The 12,836-nt window shown below is 36.8% G+C and overlaps 1 protein-coding gene across 1 annotated transcript in view; it reads left to right on the top strand.

Annotated features, from left to right (window-relative positions):
• Nucleotides 1-12,836, top strand: part of PRKCE (protein kinase C epsilon) — a 267,657-nt gene that overhangs the window by 170,451 nt on the left and 84,370 nt on the right. The window contains exons 6-10 of the mRNA XM_088524275.1: nucleotides 1,086-1,218; nucleotides 3,965-4,107; nucleotides 5,261-5,357; nucleotides 6,840-7,051; nucleotides 8,013-8,186. Coding sequence (XP_088380401.1) covers nucleotides 1,086-1,218; nucleotides 3,965-4,107; nucleotides 5,261-5,357; nucleotides 6,840-7,051; nucleotides 8,013-8,186 — 759 coding nt within the window. The remainder of the gene's footprint in view (nucleotides 1-1,085; nucleotides 1,219-3,964; nucleotides 4,108-5,260; nucleotides 5,358-6,839; nucleotides 7,052-8,012; nucleotides 8,187-12,836) is intronic.

Below are 12,836 nucleotides of genomic sequence, written 5' to 3'. Positions count from 1 at the left end.
GATGATAGTATATGGAGTATGCTTATGTATGTCAATATATAAGTCTACCCAGAAATTGTTCACTAAAGCTCACCTCAACAGGGACTGCATCCAGACTGCCACAATGCTGAGCAAAAGCCATATGTGCATTAAAGAAGACCTGTTATGTAACAGGGCAGTAGTGATAACACAAGGTACTGCACAGCGAGTGGGTCCTTCAGCGTCAGGCAGGATGCCTTACATGCTACTACTTTACATTGTGTTTGTGCTTTCACATCATCTTCAAAATGACTGCGTGTATTGAAGGCTAGGCACTCTTTAATATCTGGTTTACCACCAAAAAGTACTGTATTTTAAGTCTAAAAGTTATGCTCTCTCATACAGTTCTACAGGGCTGTATCTTACTAGTCCTGTTTTTGAGTAGTACCTAGTGCCCACCAGAAGATAGAGAGTCTTGCCCAGATTTATATTCCCAGGCTCCAGGCTGGTGGAGGCTGGTACGGTTTGCTGCTACAATGCGCTCATTGTTTGGAAGGGTGCTGGAGCGCTGGAGAGAAGCCAGCGGTAATAGGAAAGGGAAGGAAAAGCATCAAAATAAATCTCTTGCCCTACTATAAAAACTTGTCAGTGACATCCTTTAATTAGTAAGTAATCTTACCTTGGAGTCCCTGAATGCAACATTTTCTTGTTATCATTTTCATAACCTAAAGAACAGTGGGCTATGGAAAAGTAAGGGGTTGTGATCTGTTTCTCTTTCTTAATTCTGTATTAGCTCTGCCTCCTGCTCCTAAAACAACTGGGAGTGACTTCCTTGCCTTCGACATTAACAGATCTTTCCTGATAGCTGTGTATTTATTCTTCCCAGAAGCACGAGGAAGCAGACTTCAGTCTTTATCTCTTGGACAACAGCAGCCCTTCCCTTTTCCCCAAATAAAATAGTGGGAACTCTGGGGCTGGAGCATACGTAATAAAAGATCATCCCTTGATCGCAGACTTCTTTTATCTTGCCTGAATTCTGTGGGGTTTCAAAACATAACAGGGTCTCGGTGTACACTGATTATAAAGAGATTAATTAGAATGAAATATGCTGTGCTTTCCTTTTTCAGCAAGTGGGATCCCAGCGTTTTAGTGTCAACATGCCTCACAAGTTCAGCATTCACAATTACAAAGTGCCCACCTTCTGTGACCACTGTGGTTCGTTGCTCTGGGGTCTTTTGAGACAAGGTTTACAATGCAAAGGTAAGGATTACCACTTCGGGGCTTCTCTTTGTTCCTGAGCGAGTGCAGTAGACTTGGAAAGACCTTTGCTCTTGTAATCCAAAAATATGCTACCCCTGTAAAATGGTTCTGCCCTTTTTAGGATGCACAGAAATTAATAGGAGGCAAGCAGCAGGATGGTGGGGGATTGCCTTTGTGGTAAGAAGGTGCTCCTCTACCCTGCCTGCAACACAGCCCAATGGCCGATGGAGACAACAAAAGTGAAGAAACAAATTCTGCACTGGCTATGTTTAGTGCCACACAGGAAACTACAAGTTGATATAAAATTAGGAGCATGACAGTCTACATCCTATCAACTCATATGCTTTCCATGTTTTTAGGGTTGTAGTGGTGGTTAAAATTTTGAAATTATTATTCTCGTAGGATGCCTTATGCACCACTACTTTACGCTGCCCTTTTTTTTTTTTTTTTCTTTTTAAACATTAACATCATCTTCAAAACTGACTGTATGTGTAGGAGGCCAGGCAGAACAAGTGTTGCTCCATGTCCAGAAGATGAGGTATTTTTACATCTAGGTAAACCATGCTTTGTGATAGTCTGTCCTGGCCTCTCCCTTCAGAAAGGAAAGGATTCATTATGTTCTTGTGGACTGCATATACTGGACCGTGTATGAAGCTTCTGTAGGAGTCTAACAGAAATGGTTTGATATGGATTTCCCTGTTTCAAGCAGAGATATATGCCCTAAATTTGGTAGAATACAGAACCCGCACTTGCAAAGAAATGTAATGTCTTTTAAAATAGTGAATAAAATGTTGGAATTAGTGCATTTATGAGAATGATGTCCTGAGGATTGTGTCAAATCAATAGGAAGTAGTACCTAATGGAATTATACCCATTTTGATATTGTAACAGTGTTATGAATAGCTCTATCTTCATGAATATAAAAAAGATGTTATGTGCTTCTCTAAGGGGCAGAAACGCTGAGCCATATATATAGAAAACCTTGTAATCTATTAATAAAATTTATCTTATATAGTTACTCAAAATAAGACATAATTCTAGCTCATGTTCAAAGTTGCAAACTGCTGGCCAGAAAGGTAAAGAGAAGATTGTCTTGTGACAAACCCTGAGGTTTAAGCCTTGCCCAGTAGTTCTGGCAGGTGCTCAGTGTTAGTGTCAGACTGTTGCTTCACTGTTATTAAAGGTTTTGTTCAAAAGCTGTATTAATTATAGCGGAGCTCTGCTCAGAGGAGATTTTTCAGTTTAACCTGGTGGTTTTACTTGCAAAGCTACAGTATCTCTGCTTAATTTGTGAATATATTAGTTCATTGCCATATTCTTTCTCAAGTACCATACAGGCTCATTTTCTGCTAACTGTAGGAAATAATGTGTGTCTCATGTATGAATATACAGCATGGGAGATGCATGCAAATGGTAGTGTGGAAAGCCCGTGTTGCTTTCTATATGTTCAAAAAATCCATACCTACAAAATATGGTATGGTCTGCATGAAATCTAGACCTCTAGAGCTGGAAATGGAATTTTCCCTGTGCTTTATCTTCTTTTTTAATGAGTGTCAATCAGCACTCCCTCTTCAGAGCTGTGCTTGCATGGCTGGTGCTCTAGCATCATGAGAAGGGTATTCCAGAGAGTGTATTTATTCACTGCTTATTCCTGTACTACTCTTTATAAAACATTTTCATGGAATTTGAGTGTACAAGTTTTTCCCGCTTTATTTCAAGCAGTTCAGTTCCTATTGTCTTCTATTTTGAGTCTCAAGTCAAATATTGAGCTTGCCACTAACTTTTGGTTACCGAATACAATATGTAGCAATTTCTTCCTGCTATTCTGGGGAGCAGAAAGATGCCCCAAAATCAAGGGCACCTGTGTTCTGAAGTGCTTATGATTACCTCAGAAATAATGCCTCTTTGCACAGCTATTTTAATATCAGTTTTGTTTAAAATTGTGTTGAAAACCTTGTTGACTAACAACATAATTAAATTTTATAAATACCTATCTTTATTTTTTTTTTTTTGGTAGTGGGGGAGTGTGAGTAATGAAATGAGAAATTTGACTGATTGACTGTTAATATAGTGCTCATTTGTTTTGGGAATTTTGCTTTCTTTAAGCCTTGTTCCACAAGAGGGCAGTGAAGTTTAAGATAAAATGTATTCTGTGGCTCCTGACAAAATCATTCTTTGCTCAAATATGTTCTCCCCCATCCTGGCAAGCAGTGAAACTTTTTATTCCCCTACTAAGATGCCAGCAAAGGTATTTTGAGAAAGACCTTAGTAAATGGATTGTGATCTAAAGAAAGTGCCATAGACTTGCAATAAAACATTCTTGATTTTATGCTTCACTACAGCAGGATTTAATCTTCTTAGGTACAATAGAGCAAGAGGCATTAGTATATGAAGGACTTACTTTGACAGAATGAGAGCAGTGAATGGTTAAAATCTTAAGCTCCAAAGGGTTTTTTTGAATTCTATTTAAGATTTACAGAATCATTACATGTTTTCTCTTGTTCCTGTGACATTCTAAAGCCACTGTATTTTCATAGTAAAGGAATGATAACCAGGTTAATCACTTTATATTTCCATTCCAAGTGCCACTGTAAATCCAGCTAAGTATTTTTATTCTGAATTTATGTTGTTATTTGGAAAAGTTCTTAATAGGTCCAATAAGGTCTGGTATAAGTAAGACAAAAGGCATGGCTAAGGTAATATTTAATTTAATGGAATACTTTTTTTCTGACACATTTCATTGCAGTTTGCAAGATGAATGTACATCGACGCTGTGAAACAAATGTGGCGCCAAACTGCGGAGTGGATGCTAGGGGCATAGCTAAAGTTCTTGCAGATCTTGGAGTCACTCCGGATAAAATTACTAATAGTGGGCAGAGAAGGAAAAAGGTAATTTAACTATCTAGTGTCACATGGAAAATGAGATAAGCCTGACTTCTTTTTAACTTTAATAGTTGGGGCAGAATCTCTCTAATTCAGCGTGCACAAGATTTATTTATTTTTAATGAGCATTAGGAATAAGACTTTCGCTCTTGATTTATAAGTATAGGTCATCTGTTCTAAATTTCATTTTTAAATTTATTCTGATCTGTTTGAATTTTGCAAGCCTGGAGACTGTATAGTCTGGAAACATTTACTCTTTTTGAGAAAGGAGATTTGACAGAAAGACAAGATCTGACACAACCATTTGTAAAAACGTAAATGACTATCGTGCTCCAAAGTGGTGTGGAATAATTGATTGGTTGGGACTCTATACCACAAAATGATACTGTTCATAAATGCAGATAAATGTTCAGTATTCTGACTCCTCATAAAGAGGAACTGTTTGCCAGATGGTGGTTGCAGAGTTAATTGGTTTCAGTGTTATCAGTGTTATAGGAAGAACTAGGCTGTTGTTCTTGGAACAAAAGAATAGGTCACCATGAGTACATCCAAAGTTGATGGAAGTATTCTGATTTCATAATGTGTATCCTGGATCAGAATTTGACCACACTTTCTATCTCTGTTTGCATGGTTGTGACAACAGAACCATTGCTCTCACTTGCAGAAGTAGAGGAATCTGACTGTGTTTTCATAAAATATTGTCTCTGTTCTGCTGTAGCATGATTTTACTGGTTACGGCAGCCTTAGGCTCTGTGTACACTCTTTAAAAATGATACAAGAACACAGAGAAATCAGAAAAACATATATTTAACTGTGGCTCCTGAGAAAGCAAATTGCCTTATTCTTAATGCATGAGTTAGTTCGCAGTGCTTGTTGGTGTTTGATGTAGTTAATTGTTTTCACTAGATAGCTGCCCTGAACCTGTGTAGAAATCTATTCAAAAGTTTTCCTGCTTACTGATTATAATTCTTACATTTAATTCTTCTTTAAAACTTAAATTTCTCTGAATATATTGTGCACTGTGTTTGAAGAGATGGGATGAGGTCTGCCTGTGAGACTCATCAAGACTAGAACATCTTCAGTTTCCTTCATGCTTTCTTCTTGTGAGTTAATGTTGTTGATATAAGTTGCTGAGGACTCCCTTTGGAATTGTTCTTAGCTGATTGCAGGTGCAGAGACTCAGCAGCAAGTTCCTGGAACCGCATCAACGGAGGATGATAGGTCAAAGTCAGCACCTACTTCCCCATGTGATCAAGGTGGAATATCTTTTCTTATTTCTTAACTGATATATATTAATTTCCTTGACTATGAGGAGTAAAGTTGCTATTGCGATCACTTTTATTGTAAGCATAGGAAGATTTGTAGATGGTACCATGGATCCTAAGTAAGCCTTTATTTATCTGAAGGATAGTTAATAAGTTTTTGCAATGAAATTGCCTTCTTGAAGTGCCTTGTTGAGTATTTGTGAAAATAGCAACTTCTCTTTGATTAGACTATGCTAGAATGTCTGTGTGGCCTTTAAAGATAAAGGTGAGGATATGAAGATAGCTTTATGAAGATAAGACAATGTTTCTTGTCAGACATTCTTTTCATGCATTCATTTGGAAACAAATATTTTAACTTTCAATGATTTGACCAATGATTTTATTGAAGAGGACAGCCTGACAGAATGCATGTCAGCAGCACTTTTAGAACCTGATCTGATTTATGTTTTAAAAATCTGAGCTTGAGGTATCTTATGTACCATCCTGTGAATACAAGGATGTATAAAAAAATCTCCTTTTGCATCCAGAGATAGGAAGGCACATACTTTTGTGTCAAATTCTTGGGAAATTATTTACAGCTGGGAAAATTGCCACTCCTATTTTGAAGAGGGAGAAAAGCTTTCCAAACTCAATGGCAATACCTATTGTAAGACTGAGTCAAGAACTAATTATAAGTTTCACAAGCAGCCCTTTGGTTGAATAGTATTTTGAAAGTATCTGAGGTTTTGGTTCAAAGAACAGCAACGAAAATATCTAAATTCTATTTAAATAGAATAGCTCTTTTGAGCTGCCCAGGAAAGTTACTGCTTCTAAGGCTATAAGAAGAAAGCTCTATGTAAGTGCTTGAGGCAGTCACTGATGTCCACGAGGACTCACCACACAACCTTTAGGAAGCTTCAGAACCATTTAGCAGATCTATAGTTCGTGCTTGAAGCAGCACTCAGGTGGCCCTCTGCTTTATTGGTGAGTGCCTGATAACGACTGGAGTTGAGTAAGATGCTCCATTCACACTGACTTCAAGTAGAACTGGGACACCCAACTATCCTTTGAACTTTTGAAGTTCCATCTATAAAATACTTAAACAGGAAGATGAGTAAGTGCTTCAGGAAGACAAGGGTATCAGTATAAAACAAAGGACTACTCTGTGGTACAGGAACTCCCCAAAATCTCTGAAACAACTACTTGGCCACTACTCCGACTTATCTTTCAAGTTTTGGCTGTGTCATTTTCTTAGGATCTTTTTAAAAGGCCACCCTTCCTGTTTCAGGTTTTTGGATGGTTACTGTACACTGAAGTAGTTTAAGCATGTATTCTTAGCCACAGAATGCACTGCCTAGCATTCAAGAATGCTGATAAGAAAAGATGGGAGGTAGATTCAAGATGGATATCTCTGGCCAGAACTGATATGGAACGAACATAGATGGATTTTCTAATGCTTAGTTAAAGTGAACAATTTCTCTCGCATGTCCACAGAAATCAAAGAGCTGGAAAACAACATTAGGAAAGCGCTATCATTTGACAACCGGGGAGAGGAACACAGGGCAACAGCTACAACATCCGCAGACAACCAGCTTAAAGCTGGGGAGAATGGTGAAAATGGGGAGCTCAAACAAGCCCAGAGCAAGCGAATAGGCCTTGAAGAGTTCAACTTCATCAAAGTATTAGGAAAAGGCAGCTTTGGCAAGGTGGGTAGCTTTTCTTTCAGGTGCATGGGTTATTTTTGACTGTACTGCTTTAAAAGCATTCATACTGCTACTTAGAAAGTGGTTTCTTTCCATTCTTTATCTGCTAGGTAAAAACAGGTTTTACTGTAAGCATCAGGAATATGCACTTTAGGTCACTACAGTAACTAGGGTCAAGCATTTTGAAATGAGATGCCAATATTTCCCTGCTTTGGAGTATTGATAGTGAAGAATATCCATGCTTTTCAAGAAAGCAGTAATGAAGCAGGAAAAAAGAGCCTAAGAGTCTCTTTGCTCCCTAGAGAACATCCAGTTCAAATGTACTCACTTCAAGCAATTTATATGTGTGTGTTTTTTCCTCGGTGGGTGTGCTCAGCTCTGGAGGAAGCAGAACTTGAGCATTTCCACTCAGATCTGACGAGCAGAAGCAGCCTAGAGAAACGCTGAACACACATGTATGCTGAAAAGATGTAATTTGCTAAATGCCTTCCCACAAGAGGGAATTGATGAGGATATAGGACTTAAACCTTAAATAATAGCAGTTAAAATCAGCAGCTTTAAAATGACTAGAATTGTGTGTGATTGTATATCATTATGTTCATCACACAAGTCTTCCTACCAAAAATGGGAATTGAAGTGGGAAATAGATTAATGTTTATACCAACTTAATTACCTTTTGAGATTAATGGACTTTAATTTTTTATCCCTTTATTAAAATATAAACCTCTGCATTCTTAACCTGTATCAATTTTATCTCTTAGCTTTCTCAAATCTGACTACTACTAAATCTATCTTTTTCTAAAATTATCTTACCATAATAATATAAAAAATGCAGTTTCATCCTGATGTGTATGTAGTTCCAATGTTATTTTTAAATCTCTATTTCCAGTGTATTAAAACACGTATGGAACCCTGCATTTATGATATGTTACACATATGTAAACAGAACTTCTGTTTGTTTTAGGTCATGTTAGCAGAGCTAAAAGGTAAAGATGAAGTGTATGCAGTGAAAGTCTTGAAGAAAGATGTTATTCTTCAGGATGACGATGTGGACTGTACGATGACAGAAAAGAGGATTCTGGCATTAGCACGGAAACATCCATACCTAACACAGCTTTACTGCTGCTTCCAGACAAAGGTAAGCTACATAAATCTTCTCCCAATCTGCACCCAAAGAACAGGGTTATCTATTCCGATTAAAAAGGACAACAGCACAAAAAAATACAGCAGTATTTCTAAAACATTTCTTAGATGATTCGGACAGTTCAGCATTTCAGTAGGATTGAATAGGAGTGCTGGCGGCTGTTAAAAACAGCATATATACTCTTGCCTTGCAAGTGCCAGGAGATGGCAGTAAATGAGCTTAAAAAACAAACAAAACAAAATAACAACAAAGCATAAGAAAAAAAAAAAAAGCTAATGAGGTGCCATTTTCTGGCTTTCAGGTGTACATTAGCAGGGTGTATCATTTGTTGATCAAGGTAAACATCCTTTATTTGGAGTAAAGATTTCAAAATGATCACAGAAATGGTGGTGTTAATTCTGTTGGAAATAAGATTATGGAAGAATTTCTTGTGCTGTGGTAGTGTATAAAACATTCAGAAGGGAAAACAAACAGGTAAGTTGTCTTTCAAATATGTTCCTGTAAGGATCTGCATGTCCTTGAACAGCAGTCAGAGCAGAAAGAGCTGAAAAGAACCTATTCCCATGGTATGATTCCCATGGGCATCTTTCATATAGTACATATACCTCTTTGTAGCACACATTTTGAATTTGCTGCTAAAATGGGAATAAATGTTTGGATGGTGCAGCTGACTGTCTGGGCTTTCTGAACCTAACCAGTCGAAGTGCTTGAGACCACAAGCACTTTTTCTTCACAAACTATCTCTGATTTTTTTTAACCCCTTATCTCTCTCCTGTCTTTCAGCAAAACTAAAAATTTTTTATCTGATATTTAGAAGTTACCTGATTGTCCAGGAAAAAAAAATCGCAATATGCATCTGTCTGGCAGAGAAAAGACCAATTCTATACTATCGAATTTACTGAAGCCCCCTTATCTTTGAAGTGAATGTTTACTGTTTTAAAGCACTTCGATTTCAGCTTTAGCTTGTTGAACTAGATGTGTCATTCAGTTCAGTGTGACCAATTTTTGACGTGTAAATAATACACACAATACACACAATGTAAGTAATATAAATGAAAATAAATTCATTTTCTTCACTTACCAATTCTACTAGTGTAGATATAAACTTCATGGTTTATTTTTTTGGTTAGAGAAGACATTTGAGCATTTGAGTCAATATAACTGAAGTGGAAATTACGGCAATTAAATGAATAATGATTTTGGCCTTTTGCTCCAAATTAAGTTATTAATAGTTTGTGTGCATGCACACACACGTATGTAAATATCTCTATATTGCTAACCAGTTGCACAGTATAATCAAAATGCATGGCACAAATGAGCAGTTGCAATATTGAAATACATAGAATTACAAAAATCTGCAACTTGATAGCAAATATCAAATCCATTAGCTTTTTATATGCTTTGAAGTTGACAAAAAATGGCCCGTGAAGTTATACATTAGTCTCACACCTCCAGCTTGCATCTAGCAAGTATGTTTCATTCATTCACACTTTCATTTAATTTTAATATATATGTGAACATATAATTTAAATGTTTTAAAATACTATTTTAAAATATACATGCACATATTATTTAAAACAAGGAAAGTGGTAGAAAGATAGTGCTTGGGGTGAGGAATCAACTCTGTGAGCAGAGAGAAATCTCTAGGACTAAAGCAGACCACACTCCCTGAAATGTAAATAAATATATCACCAGCCTGACATGAATCATGTAGCAGAACACCAGTAAAGATCATTTTTACATAGTAAAAGTGAATTATGCCAGAAGGTTTTTCTACTGCTACTCTGGTTTCCTGCAGTTTTATTTCCCTTTGTATTTCTCATCTGTTCTTCCCTCTTTTATATTGTGCTTTTTGTCTGATCCTTACTTTCCAAAGCCGTTTTTCAAAATAGGTCATTCAGAAGTTCTTCTCACACCATCTTCCCTCTTCCCAGACACCATCTCTTAACCAGAGAAACTGAGCGTCCTCTCTGCTGCAGTGTATTCTGTTGTTTTGCTTGAATTCAGATGAGTTGATAGGTAATTTATGTTCTTTGTTAGCATAAACAGTCTAAAATAGTTGTAAACAGTCAAAAGACTTATAAAGCAAGCAAAGTTACACCTTGTGAAGACCAGCGAAACTAAAAGAATACAACTGAAAAATCTGTGTTTTTTGAGCATGGATTATGAATAGTGATGGAAGAACTGTTATAAAGGGGAAAAAAAAGCTCCAAAACATATCTATCTCTATCTATCTATCTATATATCTGTTAAATCTCTAACTTATTTATAAATGTCAAGAAATGAAAAGTTACCAAGCAAATTAGTCATTGAATTATTTGCTCAGGTTCAGTGGAAAAGCAGGTAGAAAAACTTACTTGAACAAACACGGTCCATAGTAAAAATAGCTTTAATGAGACAAAAGCTATTGTACAATAGTCTTTAAAATGGGTTTGACAGTAGTGTCTGGTTACTTAGGCTACAATTGTATGCAGTGCCATGGCTGGCTGCCTTTTGCAGAACAGGATCCCTGAAGAGCTCATGCTGGAATTAAATTTTATATCAAGTAAGACTTATTTGCTCTGTACACCTCAACTTAATGTGAAGATTAGCTCTGTATTCATTGGCAAAGCCACTTGCAGGTTTCACCTTCTGTATGTAATAAGGTTACTTGCTTTGTTCCTCTTGCACAAAGATAAAAATGTATGAGTTCGACTTGGTGTGTTACGGTGTTTTCCTTGAGTAATAAAGTGAAGACACTGCAGACAAGTTGCCCAATATGCTTTGTGCAATAAGTATGGTTCAGTATTTTATTTTCAAAAAGCAGAGTTTTCATTAGTACCATTTTTTAAACTATATCATCATCATCAGGACAAGTGAGGATCTTATTTTATGGAATGCATCAATTATGCCAAATAATGGCTAATAACAGCATACCTTTATACACTAATGTGTGTTAGCGCTTCGTCTCTGAGTTTATCAAATGTTTAGCAGTTTTATGCAGTTTCTTGATAGTGTAGATAAATTCTGTAAATTACAGGTTTCAGGATCCAAACGAGGTTATGTGCATCACTTTTTTAAATACAAGAGTACTTCCACTGAATTGAGGATCAGTGATATAGTCTTAGTGTGGCCTCAGTTCAGCTAAATATATGGGCTGAATAGAAGCACCTAATTTCACTCCAAGCTGTGCATGTTTAACAATTTTCCTGAGGGACATGTGCTTTTCAGAAATGGAGCTTTCAACTGAAGGACTTACTTAGAAGTTCAATTCCATATCTTGTTCAGTTAGCTCAGTATGATGGGTCTGTACTGAACAGGGAAAATGTCAAGTTTAACAACTGTCACAGCCTTTTTAATGGCAAATTTGGATTATGCGTGAGGTGGGTGTGGCTGGCTTCACTTTGTGCCTCCTATCCCCCATCAACCTCTTCATAGTATATATCTGCACACACACACCGTATATAATACACCCCCTTAGAATTCATAATACTCTAATAAATACATTAGAAGGATTTTTGAAGTATACAATACAGTGAATGATTTATTAGGATAATTTGATATAAGTTTAGAGCAACAGACACCTACTGCTTTAATTATCAACCTTTTTAATGCAACTTAATGAAATGGGTTGAACTCTGAGAATAGTGCTCTACTGTACTTCAAAGAGGACTGCCCTCAGCAGAACTGAGCACACATACATGACCAAGTACAGAGCAGTCCCATTGCTGAAGACACTCAAAGCTTCTAAAGGACCTGTAGCATTTCTATTTCTACTAGAGAAAATAACTATTTGAAAAAATGTTAGAAAAAATCAAGCCAGTTACTAGAGGCCGAGAGCACAACTGTGTGTTAAAAGCAATATATCGATTCATGGGGCCTACGACCTAATGAGAAATGGCTTAGTTGTACGAACTGGCTCTACTGACATTATTTCTACCATGAGGATTAACTCGCTATTACATTGTACATAACTGATTTATCGTGATGATTTTCAGCTGTTTATCATAGCTGATTTTAACTCATTTATCCCAGATTGTGCATGCTGTGGCAGAGGTACCATTCATTTCTGTGCTTTAGCACTGGTTCTAGTACCTTTGGAGTATTGTTGGAAGGAGATTTTGCATCAACTTCCAGCTGTCATGATGTGCCTTTATGGTTTAGCCATACTGCTGCTAACTTGTAATTAACTTGAGGCATCGCTTCTGCCTCAAACTCAAAAGAAAGGAAGGAAAAAAAAAAAGTAATCAGTCCTTCTACTTGTGGTTTAAATTCAATTTTTTCCAAAGAGAGTTTGAAAGTCTAGCAGGACAATATTACAGTTGTGCACAAGGATCGATGTGGAAAAGTTGAATGTTGTAAGAGGTGTAAAATGGAGTTAATTTTTTTGAGGAAGTGTCTTATTTTATTTGCATGAGAAAATGTAGCATGGCAAGCGGAAGGATGTCCTAGCTTTCTTTAGTCATGACATCTAATTCATTGAAGAAGAATCATCTTAACGTGATCAAAACTCTTTGATGTAAAAGCAGTTTTTATTTCTCTTATGTGTACTTAAAAAATGTAAATGTCCCATGTAATGATAGCTCAGAATAGTGTCATTTATGATACACACTACAAATTAACCAAACTCACTGGCCAGTGTTACATTCATCTGGGGCTAATCAG

Source organism: Tinamus guttatus, unplaced genomic scaffold, assembly GCF_059628265.1.
Source record: "Tinamus guttatus ecotype Peru unplaced genomic scaffold, ASM5962826v1 Tinamus_guttatus_pri_ptg000208l, whole genome shotgun sequence".
NCBI lineage: Eukaryota > Metazoa > Chordata > Aves > Tinamiformes > Tinamidae > Tinamus > Tinamus guttatus.
Note: the sequence above shows the minus strand (reverse complement) of the source record. Positions and strands in the feature narration are given on the sequence as shown.